This window comes from Trichomonas vaginalis, chromosome IV (assembly GCF_026262505.1).
Source record: "Trichomonas vaginalis G3 chromosome IV, whole genome shotgun sequence".
NCBI lineage: Eukaryota > Parabasalia > Trichomonadida > Trichomonadidae > Trichomonas > Trichomonas vaginalis.
The window spans coordinates 12059563-12077959 of NC_067206.1; the positions used below are offsets into that span (position 1 = coordinate 12059563).

General features: G+C 34.2%; 6 protein-coding genes and 1 pseudogene across 7 annotated transcripts, besides 8 other annotated features; 3 read left to right on the top strand and 4 right to left on the bottom strand.

Annotated features, from left to right (window-relative positions):
* Window positions 1-302: part of a mobile genetic element that runs on past the window's edge.
* A 94-nt stretch (window positions 303-396) lies between these two features.
* TVAGG3_0075720 lies at window positions 397-1352 on the bottom strand (annotated as a pseudogene). The gene has a single exon. A coding segment is annotated over exon 1 (956 nt).
* Window positions 1353-2923: 1571 nt separating this feature from the next.
* Window positions 2924-3325, top strand: TVAGG3_0075730 (protein of unknown function, DUF4106 family; the record flags this gene model as incomplete). The annotated part of the gene is made up of 1 exon (XM_051221861.1): window positions 2924-3325. One exon carries the CDS (start codon window positions 2924-2926, stop codon window positions 3323-3325), a length of 402 nt encoding a protein of 133 aa, XP_051106847.1.
* A 775-nt stretch (window positions 3326-4100) lies between these two features.
* Window positions 4101-11399: a mobile genetic element.
* Window positions 11400-12612: 1213 nt separating this feature from the next.
* Window positions 12613-12650: a mobile genetic element.
* Window positions 12613-12650: a terminal%2Cinverted (terminal inverted repeat of Banshee-A3 transposon ID:TVAGG3_0075750).
* Window positions 12651-13159: 509 nt separating this feature from the next.
* Window positions 13160-13197: a terminal%2Cinverted (terminal inverted repeat of MuDR-5_TvMULE4 transposon ID:TVAGG3_0075760).
* Window positions 13160-15678: a mobile genetic element.
* On the top strand, window positions 14897-15676 carry TVAGG3_0075770 (MULE transposase domain-containing protein; the record flags this gene model as incomplete). The annotated part of the gene is made up of 1 exon (XM_051221862.1): window positions 14897-15676. The coding sequence occupies one exon, from the start codon at window positions 14897-14899 to the stop codon at window positions 15674-15676; it is 780 nt and encodes a 259-aa protein (XP_051106848.1).
* A 152-nt stretch (window positions 15679-15830) lies between the features above and the next one.
* Window positions 15831-16021: a terminal%2Cinverted (terminal inverted repeat of Maverick-2 transposon ID:TVAGG3_0075780).
* Window positions 15831-18397: part of a mobile genetic element that runs on past the window's edge.
* Window positions 16022-16378, top strand: TVAGG3_0075790 (uncharacterized protein; the record flags this gene model as incomplete). Its single annotated transcript, XM_051221863.1, has 1 exon — window positions 16022-16378. One exon carries the CDS (start codon window positions 16022-16024, stop codon window positions 16376-16378), a length of 357 nt encoding a protein of 118 aa, XP_051106849.1.
* Window positions 16543-16779, bottom strand: TVAGG3_0075800 (uncharacterized protein; the record flags this gene model as incomplete). The annotated part of the gene is made up of 1 exon (XM_051221864.1): window positions 16543-16779. One exon carries the CDS (start codon window positions 16777-16779, stop codon window positions 16543-16545), a length of 237 nt encoding a protein of 78 aa, XP_051106850.1.
* Window positions 16828-17091, bottom strand: TVAGG3_0075810 (uncharacterized protein; the record flags this gene model as incomplete). The annotated part of the gene is made up of 1 exon (XM_051221865.1): window positions 16828-17091. A coding segment is annotated over one exon (264 nt), but the record flags the coding sequence as incomplete, so codon positions are not given.
* On the bottom strand, window positions 17316-17912 carry TVAGG3_0075820 (uncharacterized protein; the record flags this gene model as incomplete). Its single annotated transcript, XM_051221866.1, has 1 exon — window positions 17316-17912. One exon carries the CDS (start codon window positions 17910-17912, stop codon window positions 17316-17318), a length of 597 nt encoding a protein of 198 aa, XP_051106852.1.

Sequence of the window (18397 nt, forward strand, 5' to 3'; positions counted from 1 at the left end):
TAATTTTAAGAAAATTAATAGCATGTTATTAGACAATAGGAGTGTAATGATATTGACTAAACAGAAATGAGAGAATAGAGATATAATTTTGATAAGCAATATTGCGAACAAATTCTGAAGTAAAATTGCGATCAATAATTGAAAATTACGATCATGTACTGAAAAATGACGATCGAATTGAATGAATAGAATTATATCTAAGAAAAAATAAATTGTATTTAGAAGATGAACAAAGAAAGGTGTATGCTAAAAATCATTTAACAATAAATGGAAATAAAACAAAAAAAAAAAAAAAAAAAAAAAAAAAAAAAAGAAAGGTAGTGGGGCTTCCAGGCACTTCGTGCCTTCTAGCCCCGAAGATGTTTAGTATAAATGAAGTTTTTATTCGGAAAATTGTTAGTCTTCTGGTGTGAATTCGGAGGACTCTTCTTCTTCCTCTTCTTCGTCATCGTCGGCGTAGTGGAAGAGGACGTAGTTCATCCAAATTCTGTATGGACGTCCTGATTTGGATTTAAATGAGATGGACATATTTTGTGTGAGTGTTATTTCAGTTTCGATAAAGAGTTGGTGTGCTGGTTTGAATATATGTTCGACGTAGGAGAATTTGTGCAACTCATCTTCTCCCAATTCTGTATTGATACAGACTTCGATGAAGTCACCACTAGAATGTCTTCACCTGTGGGCATATCCACAACAATTAAATGAACGACACAATAGTTGTGAAATTCATTAGTAGGAAATACTGTTGCAGGCGTATTATATGAGGGGAAAAATGTTTTTTCTTCCCAAATTCATCTGCTACTTCATCTTCATCGTATCCGTTGTTAAAGCTTTAAATTCATGTACAATTTGAGCAAATTGTTGACGGAGATTTGGTGGCATACGTAAGCAAGCTTGTAACAATGTCCTACCTTCCAGCAACTCAGCAAATATGGGAAGGTAGGAACATATAATGTCCGTCAATTGTCTCTGGTTGGGGACCAATTGACAGAGTTTTGTGTATGCCGTTATTGTTTCTTTAACGGTATTTGTGTAGATACGGTTATATGGAGTATTTCCCTGGTTGTTAAGGGAAAAATACTCATCCGATTGTAATTTCAATCTTGACCTCAACTCTTTGTTCGGTATTCTTTGGTCTATATCTTAGAGCTGTATTTTGTTCGTGCGGGCTGTGGTTTTAAAACATTCGAGTCAAGTTTTAATTGCTTCGAATTGGATGTCGATTTGAATTGGGAGTCTTTTGAGTTCTCCTGAGCTTGGTTCTGTATTAAAGACTGAATAGCAGTGTCAGCTTCTTGTTTTTCGAGATAGTATTCTATTGAATTGGGCTTCACTGTTCGAGACGCGTACATTATGAAAAATGAACTGTTTTTTTTTCGGACCACTCATAGAAAAGTTTGAGATAAACCGTTTTCGTCAACGGTAACACTCTCTATTTTTTTATTTTATTTAATAGTTACCGTTGGCAAACCGTTCCATCTCAAATATTGAATGAACTATAAACGTTTTTTGTTTTCTATATATACTTTTTTGTCCAACGGTAAAACTTTTTACACAACGGTTTTTGAGAGTCGTCGCCGTTGACTTTTTTGTAGAGCACTCAAAATAGTATAACTTTGTCGGACAAGTAAGGGTCTATCGTCGCTACAGGAAAAGTTACAGGCGTTCCAAGGAAGTACTTTGAGAAGCCTTTTCCCCTTATAGAATGAGATCGGACGGTTATTTTACAAAACTGACAACACTTTGACCGAGTAGTTTTTTGTGCTGAACAAAAAGTGTCATATAAACATCTGTCAAAACCGCTTTTTAACTTCACTTAAAATGCCACGTAAGCTACGTAAGATATACGTAAGAGGAAGGGAGCATTGAAACATCCAATAGTAAAACGGACACCACAACAACAGTTGCAACAACAAATTATGAATGACCCCACTATGTTGCAACAAATGTCAAGCAACCCTATGCTTTTAAACCGAGTTATTGGTGCACAGAGTGGAGGTTTAAGAGCGGCACTTTTAGCGAAAATGGCAGGCTATGGTGGAGCTGCAGACGGAACAGCTTATAACCCTCAAAGTCAAATGAATTTGAGTTCACTCAAAAATCAAATAACAGATGTCAAAAAGTCAAACATAGACATACAGAAACAATAAGTGAAAACGAAAAGAAATAGAATATGACAGACACACAAAGAAACTCAATGAGTTAAACGTAGAGAAAAAGAAGAAAGAAGAACAACTGAAAGAACTAAGTACAGGGAATATGCGAAAAAAGTGTCAGAAAAAGCAGCAGAAGTAGCAAAAATGGAACAAGATGTTATAAATTTGAACCAACTACTACTCATAATAAGTACTGAAAGATGAAGAAATAAAACAAAAAGCCCTGAAGACATATATGGATAGCGATGAGTATAAAAAAGAAGTTGAAGCAAATGTAAAGGCAGAAAAACTTTTACAGTTGCAAAACCAAACCGTACAGTATGAAAACTTAGCACAAGAAAGTAAAAATAACGACGCAGCCATGCAAAAGGCAATGAAAGCGCAGAATATATAAAAGCTAATAATGACTGGTTAGATGCCCAAGCCAACGCTAAAGCAGCCCAACTTATAGGGTCAATAAGGACAAAAATACAAGCGATGAAGACAGTTCAAATGAAGCTTTAATGAATGCTGACTTTAAGAATGCCTTCGAAGCTCTTCATAGTAAGGTGAAACTAGTGAACGACTTCTCATCTGGAAGAAAGAAAGATCTGAAGGTTCGATACAGAGTTAAAAAACACAAAATGACGAAAATAACGAGAGCAACGAGACAGGCAGTTCAAATATGCGCCGTTAGAGTGTAGAGCAATTCAGAAAAAAGTTACAAAGAACTAAACGACCTAGTAAATTTCAAAGAGACGAATAGCTAGTGGAATTTCAAGTCAAGAATGAGAGTAGATCTACTAAGAGCGTGTATGCTCAACAGTCAGAAGCTTGAAACTTACTTACCACACACACACTCCAAGAGAAGCACTGCACCAGGACTACCTAAAACATTTACATCGTCACATGGACACAGACACAGGCATGCACCAAAACCAACACAACAACCAACAGTTCAAAACCCTGCACAACAACCAACAGTTCAAAACACTGCACCACAACCAACAGTTCAAAATCCAGCACCACAACCAACAGTTCAAAACACTGCACCACAACCAACAGTTCAAAACACTGCACAGCAACAACCACAAACAGAGCAAGGACATAAAAGAAGTAGAGAACAAGGAAACCAAGAATTCTTAAAAATGCTTAAGGAAAATTATGGTTACCCAGATACTCTACTTTAGTGACAGATATAAAGAAGCTATTAGAAAGTTCAAGGAAGAAATACTGACCCGAACCTATTAGCTTTATGGTTCAGCACCAATGGGTATAATTTCAAACCTGGAAAATACAAGCTCGCTAAGGGATATGATTTAATAGCATATTCACAAATGACATGGATGAATTTACTCCGAGATATTTGGTGTCAGAGATAAATGATAATTCAACTATCTTCATGAAACGCGTAAAAAATGAGAACGAACGAAAGAAGAAAGGGTTATGAATGCGGATGGCTTAAATAGGGAACTTGTTAAAAACGTCTCGAATATATGAAATGCCAGCAGATGAGGTACAAGAAACTCCACAGGAAGAAGTTCAGATACAACCAGACATGGAGAAATAATTCAGCAACAACAGCTAGAAGAGCCAGAAGGAAACGAACAAGTCCCTCCTTTGGAAACTAACTTCACAGAACTAGATGAAGATTTGGAACAGCCGAAAAATCTTGACCCTCAACAAGAGTATGCGGAGAATATGGAATCTTTCCAAGAGTCTAAGAAAAATTCAGCTGACATAGTAGAAGAATATCGAAAAATGTTCGCCGACATACAAAAGACTCCAACATCAGATGAAAATATTCAGCATAGAATGGAAGTACTGAAAGAAAATGTACGCAAATACAATAACCCTTTTTACTTACGACCATATAACGTTCAATCTTTGGCTGAACTCGGTGAAAATAAAAGGTTAAATTTCAAAAAAACATATAGAAATGAAACATTGTTTAAAGTTCATTCAGAACCTAACCAATATGGAAACAAACCTACTTTTGTTTCTGCAGACTATGGAACTACAATGAGATGGGGTCATAAAGCTAATCCGGATAGGTGGTTCATAAACTTACAACCACAATTCCAAGAAGTTGTAGACGCAATGGAAGTGAATGGTGAACCAGATATAGCTGGTATTTTCAGCGCGGCTTTAATGCCATTGAAAGATATGAAACATGCAGATATTTTGGACCAGTATGAAATGAACATGGCTGATGGAAATATAACACCTGACGTTCTAGAACATTTATCTCAAGAACTACACAGAACCATAGAGATGGTATATTTGGTGAAGAGTTTAGAAAGAAAGTTAGGGAGATAGAAGGAAGAGAACCTATTGTACATGACCTTGCAAACGAAAGTTTACAAATGTCATAAAAACTTACTTTGCAGACAATGAACTGAGAAGGGATGAATATTATAGAAAACTCAAATGGACAGTACCAAATGAAATGTTAGTATTGAAAAACATGTTCCTTGACAAAATAAAACCAACTACAGAAATAAATGACGCAAGACTGAAACATTGGGTAAAGCTTTCCATTCACAAAAGATATTATTGGTAACATGGAAAGAAAACCAGAATGGCTACAAAAACATATATTTGGAAACGAGCATATTCCATATGGACAAGACTATATTTGAAGAGCTTGAACCGGAACTCAGGAAAGAGTCATGCAACAATACGCGAAGACTCAAATACAAACTATGACAAAATCTTTCTAGGATATAGGTTACCTGAGATGGGCGACCAGAGCCCAAGGCAAAAAGGACATGGGAAATTTACAACATACTAGGTGAACATGAGGCAAAGATGCAACAACTTGAAGCAGAGGGCAAGTTACCAAAAGCGACACCAAAAAGAAGAGGAAGAGTAGAACAAAGTGAAAGTAGTGAAGAGTAACTTCATCTAGTGAAAGTAGTGGCAATGAAGGAAAAAGAAGAGTTAAAAACTCAGTCAGGAAGAAAGTAAAGCTTGGTACGAGTGGGTTCTATTATGACACATAAATCCAACTATTCTATATTTTTACCCATATGAAATGTACGCCGCTCAGAATATACGCCAACAGTTTTGGATGCCATGAACGGAAATGTTTCCGAATGGTTAACGAATGCGACAATGCCATTAAGAGTCAGAAATAGTTCCTGGAACTTACAATATACAACTGCTGTTTCTTATGGAAACGTAGGTGAGTTTGGAGAAGGTTCTTCAACAACAGTAGATATTGCTTGCGACAGGTTTCATATTATTTCTATTGACAACTCATTCTTATACGTGGAACAAGACATTGAAATAAAACCTTCTGCCAAGTTGTCTGACAAGAAAGGTTGCAATGGATTTTCTATGTCGGATACCAATATGCTCCAGAAGTTTTCATGGGATATAAGATATATTCTAACTCTGACTTAGTTCAAACAGTAACATGGGCAAACTATGAATGGTTCGCTTTGAGAAACTCAGTACAACCACAAGCTAGAGAACAAACAGACCAGTATGCAAATATTGAGAAAATAAGAAGACTTGACCCTAACGTTCCAGGAGTTTATGTTAACCTTTCTGGTTCAGATGGAACTGCTGCCACTAAAGTAAAACTGAAACTTAGTTCCTTTGTCATCTTTCCTCATCTTCAGGTTTTTAAGATACTTGCCAAACTGGGCAGGAAAAATTTCTATCGAATTACTCCAAGCAAAAATAACTTAGTCATTGCACCAACACAAGACCCATTAGCATTACTGTAGCTGGAACTGGTGGAGCCAAGTTCTGTGACTTTTGCAAAGACAAAGTTGACTTAGACTTTGGTTTCTCAAACTTCAACAATGAAGTAAACTATTATTTCAATGCTGCTGGAACTGCTGGGACCCAGTTAAGTTCACATGCGAAAAGTTTGAATGCAAGAGAATAGAAAGCAGACTTGCAGTCTATATGTTGGACCAGATATTTCAAATGCTTTAGCTGCCAAATATATTGCAGTTCCACTTATGTTCCTATACACCAAATATCTGTCAAAGACTTTGCAGGTGAAGTTGGAAACCAAAGTGCTGACCCAGGTGCAAAACAGATATTGCTTTAACAAACTGCAATGAAACATGCAGATACTATGTTTGTACTGTTCAGACGAACTATAAATGACTATTCTTGTTTCTACAACCCCGGTATTAAATATCATATAAACATAGATGGCAAATATTATCCAGAGAAGAATATTCTCAGTTGAGGATATGGGTCATACAACTTGACATTAGATGCTATGAACTTTAACAACAACTTCACAACAACCATTAACCCTGAAATGCAAAGTTCTATTATGCCATATGTGAAAGTATGGACTCATACAGGAGTCAAAAAACTCAATATACAAATGGAGACCGTTCAAACTTTTGGCTTGGCATTCCATTTGCTGACTCAGAAGACTTTATGGGTGGTATTTCAACTGTTGGTACTGTACAAATACAATATACTGGTGACAGAGACGGTCCAGATGAACTGAGAGCAAAGAAGTTTACAAAACCAATAGCACTTTTCACGGAAGATGCTCTTTTGAAGATTCGTTCGATGAAACTGCTGGGGCTCCTCAGATTGGCATAACGACAGCTTCCATCGGCAGATTTTGGCAGCAGGTCAGTAAGTTGTTCTTGAACTGACTTCTCTCCCGTCAAATATTGACAGTACGCCAGTTTTGAATCAAAAATTGTAGATAACTTACCTTTAGAAATATCTGTAAGTTTTGTTGTTTATATTTTGTCAACGTCAAGAACTTTCACCATTTCAGTTATACCAACTTTCTTTGCTTTATGAAAATATTTTGGTTCAGCAAATATTGCTATTCTATAACATTTACCATTGTTTGTTAAAGAACTATTCTGTCAATGTATTTGTATTGTTTGTGTGTGTAAACTTTGTTCTGCTTCAATTCGAAGAGATACTCGAATACGTCCATCTTTTATTCTAAGTAAAATGTCATTTCCGAAAAATAGAAGCGTGAGTGTTTCAAAAGGTTTAATGGCGGTGGCAGATGTGAAGTTAAATTCACCAACTCAAACAAACGTCAAATGTTGTTGTCAATGTCAAAGACAGAGATGTTGAAGTGGGGAAACCATACGAAGACGAAGATGGTATAACAATTGTTCCTGTAAAAGAACCAACATATCCTGAAGTTAGCAGAGACTTAAGTTCTGTTGCAGATATTCGAAACGACTACCAACAACTGAAAGACAAACTTCAAACTCAGGAGAAGATTTGTCAAGCTTTAAGTATAATGTTAAACTTGGTCGAACACAACCCTGTAAAAGTGAACTCATATGTCATTGCTACCTCATCATGAAGTTTTGAAAGAACTATTGAAACTTTTGACAGAGGCAGACGATATAAACATCAAAGAAATAGAACCCGACATTAGTTTGCTGTGGTGTTTCATATAATGTCATTGACAAGATATACGTTATGAAAGGAGGTGAAACGTTGAACTTAAAGTATAGTTTCCAGACGTTATAAAAAATTTGACGACCACAACATTTCATTAAAATTTATTTGCTAAGTAAAAATGTCAAAACTTCTTGAAAGATGTTTGAAGAAAATAATATAGACTTTATTTCATTAAAGGACTTTACACACTTTGAACGATATGAAAGACCCTGTTTGTTTGTTCGTGTAGACAAAGGAAAGTTCTATGTCTTTACAAAATATTTGAACTTCTTAGACAGAGAACTTCAAGAAACGCCATGTGAAAGTTTAGATGAAGTTCTTCTCCACTTTCAGAAAAACTTTTAATATATATAAATGCAGAAAGATATAATGGTTTATACTATTACGACTAAAAACCCTGAGTCATATAATTCTAATAACAACACTTACAAAGTCTCAAGGACGGTATTGTAAACTAACTTTAAAACAATGACGACTAAAGCCTGTTTTGCTCTTTTGACACCAGAAAGACTTTATTGTTGTGAATGGTAAAAAATACTCCTTTGAAGATACTTACTCAGATATACCACCAACAGGTTTTGTTGACTTATTTAATACTTTAAGGACGGGTGTAACATGTGCTGCAACTAGAGCAGCAGTTTTCATTATGTTTTGGATGTCCGACTGAGTTTACTATAAACGATATGAGCTATAATACAAAAACTTATATCTGGTTTTTTACTACAAACAGTTTCCTATAACAGGAAAAGGTGTCATACAAGGAATGTCTATTCCATGACATTAAGCACACAATCTTATATTTTGTTTCAACTATAGGTTCAAAGTGTTATTCGAATGTCGACAGAACTATTTGACCAAAAGATACTTATGCGTATAAACAATACTTTCTCTGCTGGTTTGCCTATTGTTTCATTCGAATGCAGAATTTTCAACCTTAGTGAACTCAAACCACTTTGGCAAGTATAACGTTGACATTAGTTGACGCAAACTTTGTTCCTGTAAAACTTTTATGTCCTATGTATTTGTCAATGACGGCAGAAAGTTTCGAATTGGAAGATGCAACTGGTGAAAGTATTGTATACAAGAACAACTTCAACAACAAATAGCTCAGAACAACAAATGCAACAAATGGAACAAATGCAACAACAAAGTCAAGAATAAAAAAAATATTTTTTTATTTTTATAAAAATGTATACAGAATAGACGGCGTCATAGGCACTTTGAACTGCCTTCGTTGCTGCATCTGTTTTTCGTCATATTTGTGCTACTTCTTTAACTCTTTGTCGAAACCTTCAGACTTCAGTTTCTTTCCAGATGAGAAGTCGTTCACTTGTTTCACCTTACTATGAAGAGCTTCGAAGGCGTTCTTAAAGTCAGCATTTGTTAAAGCTTCATTTGAACTGTCTTCATCCGCTTGTATTTTTGTCCTTATTGACCCTATAAGTTGGGCTGCTTTAGCGTTGGCTTGGGCATCTAACCAGTCATTGTTAGCTTTTATATATTCTGCGCTTTTCATTGCCTTTTGCATGGCTGCGTCGTTATTTTTACTTTCTTGTGCTAAGTTTTCATACTGTACGGTTTGGTTTTGCAACTGTAAAAGTTTTTCTGCCTTTACATTTGCTTCAACTTCTTTTTTATACTCATCGCTATCCATATATGTCTTCAGGGCTTTTTGTTTTATCTCTTCATCTTTCAGTACTTTATATTGAGTAGTATGGTTTTTCAAATTTATAACATCTTGTTCCATTTTTGCTACTTCTGCTGCTTTTTCTGACACTTTTTTCGCATATTCCTCTGTACTTAGTTCTTTCAGTTGTTCTTCTTTCTTCTTTTTCTCTACGTTTAACTCATTGAGTTTCTTTGTGTGTCTGTCATATTCTAGTTTCTTTTCGTTTTCACTTATTTGCTTCTGTATGTCTATGTTTGACTTTTTGACATCTGTTATTTGATTTTTGAGTGAACTCAAATTCATTTGACTTTGAGGGTTATAGCTGTTCCGTCTGCAGCTCCACCATAGCCTGCCATTTTCGCTAAAAGTGCCGCTCTTAAACCTCCACTCTGTGCACCAACAACTCGGTTTAAAAGCATAGGATTGCTTGACATTTGTTGCAACATAGTGGGGTCATTCAGCATTTGTTGTTGCAACTGTTGTTGTGGTGTCAGTTTTACTATTGGATGTTTCAATGCTCTTCCTCTTACGTATATTCTTACGTAGCTTACGTGGCATTTTAAGTGAAGTTAAAAAGCGGTTTTTGACAGATGTTTATATGACACTTTTTGTTCAGCACAAAAAACTACTCGGTCAAAGTGTTGTCAGTTTTGTAAAATAACCGTCCTATCTCATTCTATAAGGGGAAAAGGCTTCTCAAAGTATACTTCCTTGGAACGCCTGTAACTTTTCCTGTAGCGACGATAGACCCTTACTTGTCCGGACAAAGTTATACTATTTTGAGTGCTCTACAAAAAAGTCAACGGCGACGACTCTCAAAAACCGTTGTGTAAAAAGTTTTACCGTTGGACAAAAAAGTATATATAGAAAACAAAAAACGTTTATAGTTCATTCAATATTTGAGATGGAACGGTTTGCCAACGGTAACTATTAAATAAAATAAAAAAATAGGGGGTTACCGTTGACGAAAACGGTTTATTTTAAACTTTTCTATGAGTAGTCCGAAAAAAACAGTTCATTTTTGTCTAATGGAAGACCACAGTAGTAGCATGACTGACAATTCTTTACAAAAGCTCTTTAAAGGTCAAACACTTATATCTTCATACTTTACTAGTATGTCCAAAGAGGTTACACAGGTTTCAGTCCAATCAGACTCCAATCAGACACAAATTGAAGCTCAAATTCAACCAAAAGAAACTGCCGAAGTCGAACAAACTACAGAAGCTCAAGTTGTTTCAGTCCAATCAGACTCCAATCAGACACAAATTGAAGCTCAAATTCAACCAAAAGAAACTGCCGAAGTCGAACAAACTACAGAAGCTCAAGTTGTTTCAGTCCAATCAGACTCCAATCAGACACAAATTGAAGCTCAAATTCAACCAAAAACTTACACTCCTACAGAACCAGAAGGTGTCTTCTCATTCTCAACAACAGAAGCAAGATATAGAAGACTCATTGCAGATTATCCAAACAATTTGTCCTTAACAGACAACAATGACTATGATAGATATTTCAAAAGTATAATAAAACCAGTCGAAACATTAGAAAACAAAGTTCAAAACCCGACAGTAATGGTTGACTTTTTCTTGTCGAATTTGCCTTATGTTTCAACTATGATATCTCTTCAAGCAATTGACGAATTCATTCTTTGCTGTGAACCAAACTTAAGAGAACAGCTATATGAAACACTCAAAGACTTTCGCCCTTATCCTTTAACTTACAATTGGAAAGAAGATGAAAACAAACACGGTTCTTTCTCCTGGAATCTTTCCATTGTTGCTCCAGCTGGTGTAGCTGCACATCCATTCGAAATATATCCAAAATTGCATTACGAAAACAATATGCATATTATCACAACAGCCGCTTTAGATATTCCTGAACGGATACCAGATGGAGAAGAAGTTTCAATAATATCTGTTCAAGCAAACCGAGTTGCAATGCCACTTACAGTATGCAATTTCACTCACTCAAGCAGACAATTCTATCAAAATCTTGAGTTCGTTTTTACTGGCACAGCCAAAATGCTTCTCAAAAAACCAGAACAAACCAAAATAACCATCTTCTTATCTGGTTATTGTGAAGATGAAGACAATTCGGACGAAGAAGAAGAAGAGGAGGAAACAAGCGAAGACTCAGACGATATCCAGTTCATTTCCATCCATAAAAAACATTAAAGCAAACATTTCAGAATAAAAATTTTAATTTTAATCTAAACATCTCGGGCTAGAAGGCACGAAGTGCCTGGAAGCCCCACTACCTTTTTTTTTTTTTTTTTTTTTTGATTTAATTATAATTAGGAAAAAGTTAGTTTTGAGAGTACTTTTCATAGGCATATAGAATGAAATCTTCTGAAAAATAATATCACATAAACTCATATTATTTTCTAATATATAACTATTTTATATAAAAATCAAATTCAATGATCTTAAAAGCGAAGGATAAACCTCAAAATTTACGAATATAATGCGTGGGAATATAATGCTTATCTATCATAAAACCATATGAAATATCAATTTTTGCTTTACGCCTAATTTTTGACGACAATTAGCAAAAAATGTTAAATGTTAACACTCAGTCCATTTGAATATGAAAAATAAAATTGACTTTGATTAAATGTTTTTATTTATCATGCAATTCTTCTTGCGACCAAAGATTTGAATAAAAGTTCAAAAAATAAGATAGCTTAAAAAATAATATACGGTAGTGTTTACTAATAGATGAATAGTATATAAATTCTATTAAAATGGATTTGATCCAAAAAAATATATAAAATTTGATCATAAATAAAATCGTTTTAAATTACTTCTTCATTTAAATTATAACAATTATTTTTGGTTTTATATTTTTTGGATCAAATCCATTTTAATAGAATTTATATACTATTCATCTATTAGTAAACACTACCGTATATTATTTTTAAGCTATCTTATTTTTTGAACTTTTATTCAAATCTTTGGTCGCAAGAAGAATTGCATGATAAATAAAAACATTTAATCAAAGTCTATTTTATTTTTCATATTCAAATGGACTGAGTGTTAACATTTAACATTTTTTGCTAATTGTCGTCAAAAATTAGGCGTAAAGCAAAAATTGATATTTCATATGGTTTTATGATAGATAAGCATTATATTCCCACGCATTATATTCGTAAATTTTGAGGTTTATCCTTCGCTTTTAAGATCATTGAATTTGATTTTTATATAAAATAGTTATATATTAGAAAATAATATGAGTTTATGTGATATTATTTTTCAGAAGATTTTGTGTTCTTCTTCAAAATTTTATTTTTTTTTATTAAAAAGAATCTTCACAAAATACACATTTACTTTAATTAATATTTAAAAACGTGCTCTATCAAAAGTTCCAAAAATTCAATATTTTAGCTTTTCTGAGGTGTCACTTTTGATGAATTTCTGTTTACAACAAATATACTAGTTTAGGTGGTATAATTTTTTTCGATAAATTTGAGAGTATGTACGTTTAGGGCATCAAAAGTGTTAATTCGCTCAGCGAAAGCTGAGCTAGCTTCGTTCTCGAAAAAATAGGGAAGGAGTGAAAGAGAGTGATACAGATGTTGACACATTCATATCATTTCAACAAATTTTGATCAAATTGAAATGCAATGAAATTCAATTCACTTCATATCCTTCAGTCAGTACATTGACATCCTTCTACATCACAATGATAACTCGTGCATCAATAGTTCTACAACTAACTCAGAAAAAACAAGATTTTTACTTCCAGCTTACAGCTTTTAAAAAGTTTCGATGATAAAAATCACTCTACTCTTGTTTATCGATATGTTGTGATAGTAGGTAAACGTATTCTTATCGATATTAATAAAAATATTTTTACGAAAATCTGAACCAATTACAGAGTTATTCATAAAGTTTATGATAACTGTAATTACTTCATCTTTGTTTAATATTTGAATGAGAAAGGGACAGACTAGCCCATTGTCACTTTTTAATTTAGCAAATGAACGCTTATGGAGTGGAGTTTTTGGGTAAATCTGATTTGCTTATAAATGAAATAAAATCAAAAGAAACCATATTGGCATTATATTATGCAAAAATAAATGATCTTATTTAGTACTTTTAAAGTTAATTTCAGAAAAAATTTGACACAATGGTATCCGGCACATACAAGTGGTGTACAACCAAAATATAAGTTGGTTTAAACATATATTGCTATATCTCATGATCTTACTTAGTACTTTTAAAGTTAATTTCAGAAAAAAATTTGACACAATGGTATCCGGCACATACAAGTGGTGTACAACCAAAATATAAGTTGGTTTAAACATATATTGCTATATCTCATGATCTTACTTAGTACTTTTAAAGTTAATTTCAGAAAAAATTTGACACACATGGTATCCGGCACATACAAGTGGTGTACAACCAAAATATAAGTTGGTTTAAACATATATTGCTATATCTCATGATCTTACTTAGTACTTTTAAAGTTAATTTCAGAAAAAATTTGACACAATGGTATCCGGCACATACAAGTGGTGTACAACCAAAATATAAGTTGGTTTAAACATATATTGCTATATCTCATGATCTTACTTAGTACTTTTAAAGTTAATTTCAGAAAAAATTTGACACAATGGTATCCGGCACATACAAGTGGTGTACAACCAAAATATAAGTTGGTTTAAACATATATTGCTATATCTCATGATCTTACTTAGTACTTTTAAAGTTAATTTCAGAAAAAATTTGACACAATGGTATCCGGCACATACAAGTGGTGTACAACCAAAATATAAGTTGGTTTAAACATATATTGCTATATCTCATGATCTTACTTAGTACTTTTAAAGTTAATTTCAGAAAAAATTTGACACAATGGTATCCGGCACATACAAGTGGTGTACAACCAAAATATAAGTTGGTTTAAACATATATTGCTATATCTCATGATCTTACTTAGTACTTTTAAAGTTAATTTCAGAAAAAATTTGACACAATGGTATCCGGCACATACAAGTGGTGTACAACCAAAATATAAGTTGGTTTAAACATATATTGCTATATCTCATGATCTTACTTAGTACTTTTAAAGTTAATTTCAGAAAAAATTTGACACAATGGTATCCGGCACATACAAGTGGTGTACAACCAAAATTTCATATCCCTAGTTTTACATTTATGTTTAGTTTTATTTCACCTAATTTTCAAAGATCATAATTGAATTAGATGGCCAAGCTATTCAAAACACGACCAAGCTTATCAAAATAAGACCAATATATTCAAAATTCTTTATTCTTTCAAATCATTTCATTTTAATGCAGATCCAAGATCACGAACTCACATATATCGAGTTGCTTAAGTATGGAGTGCAACAAGAAATCCAAGCAGGTTGTAGTTATTCATATAAAACTAGGAAAGAAAGAAATCAAATCCAATTTAATTGTAAGTGGCCGAATTGTCCATGTCGCTTCCTTGTTGATACACTTCCCGATGACAAGTACCACATACGAAAATGTATTAACACCCACAATCATTCTGCCCCTTTTCCAAACAAATCACAACAAATTACATCATATTTTTATAGATCTTATTTAACAAGATATTTTGAATCAAATCAAGACCGTGTTTACGCACAATTAAGGTGTTTCAAAGATCTTAATATCCCATTTGATAGTGGGATCATTCCGGAAATGTTTCAACAATCTACAGATGCTTTAAAAAAGTTTTCTAAACGCCTTCATGCAATCAATACCCGTTTCTCAGCGGATGATGTTACATCTCTTGCAATTTTTGTCGACATGGTTAAGAGTCATTCTCCAGATGATCTCATCGAGTTTATTCACGAGCCAGATCGTATGATTTTCTATTACGACCCATTCGAAGCAAATGCTTTTTCACATCAAATACAAACTTATCACATTGATTCCACTTATAAGCTCTTGCGCTCTCGCATACCATTTTATGGCGTCACTGGCAAATTCGCGGAATCAATTGTTTTTCCGTTTTTGTATTTTTTCGTTTGGCCCGACACAAGTGAAAATATACAAGTTTGTCTCACAGCATATTTTGGCTCCATCAATCGCGAACCATCTTATTTTTCAATGGACTGCGCACCTCAAATCACAAATGCTGTTGAAACAGCCATCCCCTTATGCCAGATCATTTGGTGTGGCATTCATGTGTTGCGCGCTGTCATGAGAAAGGCTGAAAAGTTTCAAGATCGTTCCAACTTCGAAACTTTCTATAACTTAATGAAGTTATTGGTCTTTGGTTCTGAAGAGGAAGAAATTGATCCTGATGAAGTTTACAACAATTTAGAAGAAATTTTAAATGAGGAACCTGCTGCCCGTGAATACTTTGACCGACAGTGGCGCCATCATCTTGACAGGTGGATGCTTCGCTATAGAAATGAAGGAGATGGAACAAACAACATCTCGGAATCACATTTCAAGGTTTTGAAGCACCAGTAGTTAGTAAGACTAAGTCGCGTACTGTGGCACTGCGCGCCTCCGTACACCACTTAGCGGTTTTGACACTTTACGAAACCGGTAACGTATATTTTACAACACAACCACAACACCAACTTAACCTTAAATATTTACAAAACCGTCTGACACATAAACGACTTCACTAACGACATCACTAACGACTTCACTAACGAATTCACTACCGTCCTCACTAAATAAAAATAACCTTATTTTTATTTTTTATTTAATTTTTTATTTCATTACAAAGACATGTCTGACTACATTTACTATGACTCTTTCCCAGAACGTTTCCGTGAACTATTCAAAACTCAAGTAAAACTGAGAAACATGCATTTTAACAAAGACAGACCCATTGACGATGAAAGAAACCCTGAATATATTACAATCCCTTATGACGCAAAGTTCATTGCATACATTCCTTATGGTCGCAGAGGAACGAAAACTATTTCAACAAAGAACAAAAATTATTTCTGGAGCGATGAAGAAAATTGCCTTATCTACATAAATGCATACTTAAATAAAGCTACATATTGTACAAAAGAAGGTTGGACTGGATTTGAGCTCTACATATACGACGACGATGGAAACAGACGTTGTGTATACCCATACGATAATATGTACCATTGTTTTCATCAAGCATTAAACGAATACATAGTCAGTAAGGGTCTCATTCCTGTTGAGTAGATATGCTTTATTTTGTTCTGTCATTTATATAAAAATAAACTTAAAAATTAATGATATCACCACCCTCACACGTATGAAAACATAGCACAAAAATAAATTTAGGTGAAGTGGTGAAATCTCACCTCTTTTTTCACCCGGTTTTTCACCCTGTTGAATTCATTGCTTTATAACTCTCTTCCTTTCTCCAACTCTTCTAACTTCTTCTTAAGTTCAGCAATGTTGTCCTCATGAAGTTTAATCTTCCTTAATATACCTTCTCTATCTAATGGTTGCTTTATCTTTCTAAACTGAACTCTACCATCCTTCATAGTATGAATGTAAAAACCTTCTGGAATAGTTCCTGATTTAATGTATTCTACCAAAAACTTTTGTTTCATTGCTTCAGTGACTTTATTTGTCATTTCAATCAAATAAAAATTTTAATATTAAATAAAAATAACGTTATTTTTTCAGTAAGGAAACGCAGGAGTTTTACGATTTATTTGAGGAGTAGGTTCTGGTTTAAATGTTGGAGTCGGTTTAGGAGTTGACTTTTGAACAGGAGTTTGTACTTCCATAGGTTCAGGAGTCATTGAAGGTTTTGCTTGTGAAGGCGTTGGTTTTGGCGAAGGTGTTGGAGTTTGTTTAACTTCAGCTACTTCAGTATTATTTACAACATTTGCTTTATTTCTTTTCAACATCATAACTGCTCCTGCTGTAGCTAGCAAACCTAGTGGAGACCATATCTTATATAAGGACTTGACCAAATGCTATTTTTGACAGGAGCTGGTGGAACACCTAACCTTGGTGAGACTGCTCTTTGCCATTGTGCAGCTCGTAAGAAATATTCAATAGGTGCTCCATAATCGTTTGGTAAAGTTTGTTTCACAGATGGTGAAGGTTCACGAGAGCTTGATGAAGAACTCATTTATAAGCTTTAAAAATAAACGTTCATCCTTTATTCCTCACTGTCGTCCGTAGCTAAGTTATAGTCATCTAATCTTATTATGGGGATTCCATTAGCACGCACCTGAATGGCAAAGCAACAATCCCTCATAAATCCAATAAGTGGCTTTGGTACATTTTCAGTTGCTAGTTCAATAGGTCCTTTAACAGACAATTTGTATGTTATTGGAGCAGTAGATGTTTGACCTTGCTGGAAGCAAAAGTCCACTTCTGTTGGAAAACCACATAAGAAATGTGTGTTGTCATAGCTATCCCATTTATGTTCCACACTACCATCATCCACCAATGACCTCATAACATCTTCATTAAATCCTATCATATCATTGTTTGTATTGCAAGCGTTCGCAACCATTTCATAAAATACAGGTCCATATGATTTTTCAGGTTCTGCAGGCATATTTCCATAAGCTCCCATGGAAAGCTGAAGATATTTAAACTTAGGGTTCTCAAAATTAACATAATAGTTGTCTTTCTTTCTAAATAGTGCCCAAATACTTTTAACATTAATAGGCGTATAAGCTGCTGTAAATGTTGCACTTGAACTATCTGTATTCTTTGAGAATGAACCGTCCATAGGAATCCAATCCATAACTTTAACAGGAAAACATAAAGCCTCGTTTGTATAATGTTCTACAAGTTCTGTATAAATGTTAGGGTCTAAAGAGAATGACTTTGGATGAATGAAACATTCATTAAAATCCATCTTTGTTCGAAATAGTTGCTGGGTTACAGTTGTAATAGTAACTGTTCCACTAGCTTCTACTGACTTCGTTATCATAGTGAATGGTTCATTCCATGGAACAAATTTATTTGTCGGTGGATTTGAATCTGAAGCAAATGCAACTTTAAGAGTTGAATTGAAAGCAATGATATCATTTACAGATATAGATGTGCATTGTAAGGCGTCGCTACTGAACTTTACTTTAAGCTGAATGTTTCCTGCAAAAGCTGGAATAAATCGAATAGCTTCTAATGGAAGGAATCTTCTAACAGGAATTCTTAAACGAAGCTTAAAATCAAATGATTTTCCTGCTGTAATTGGACCACTAACAATTTGTCCTGTTCTGCATGTTC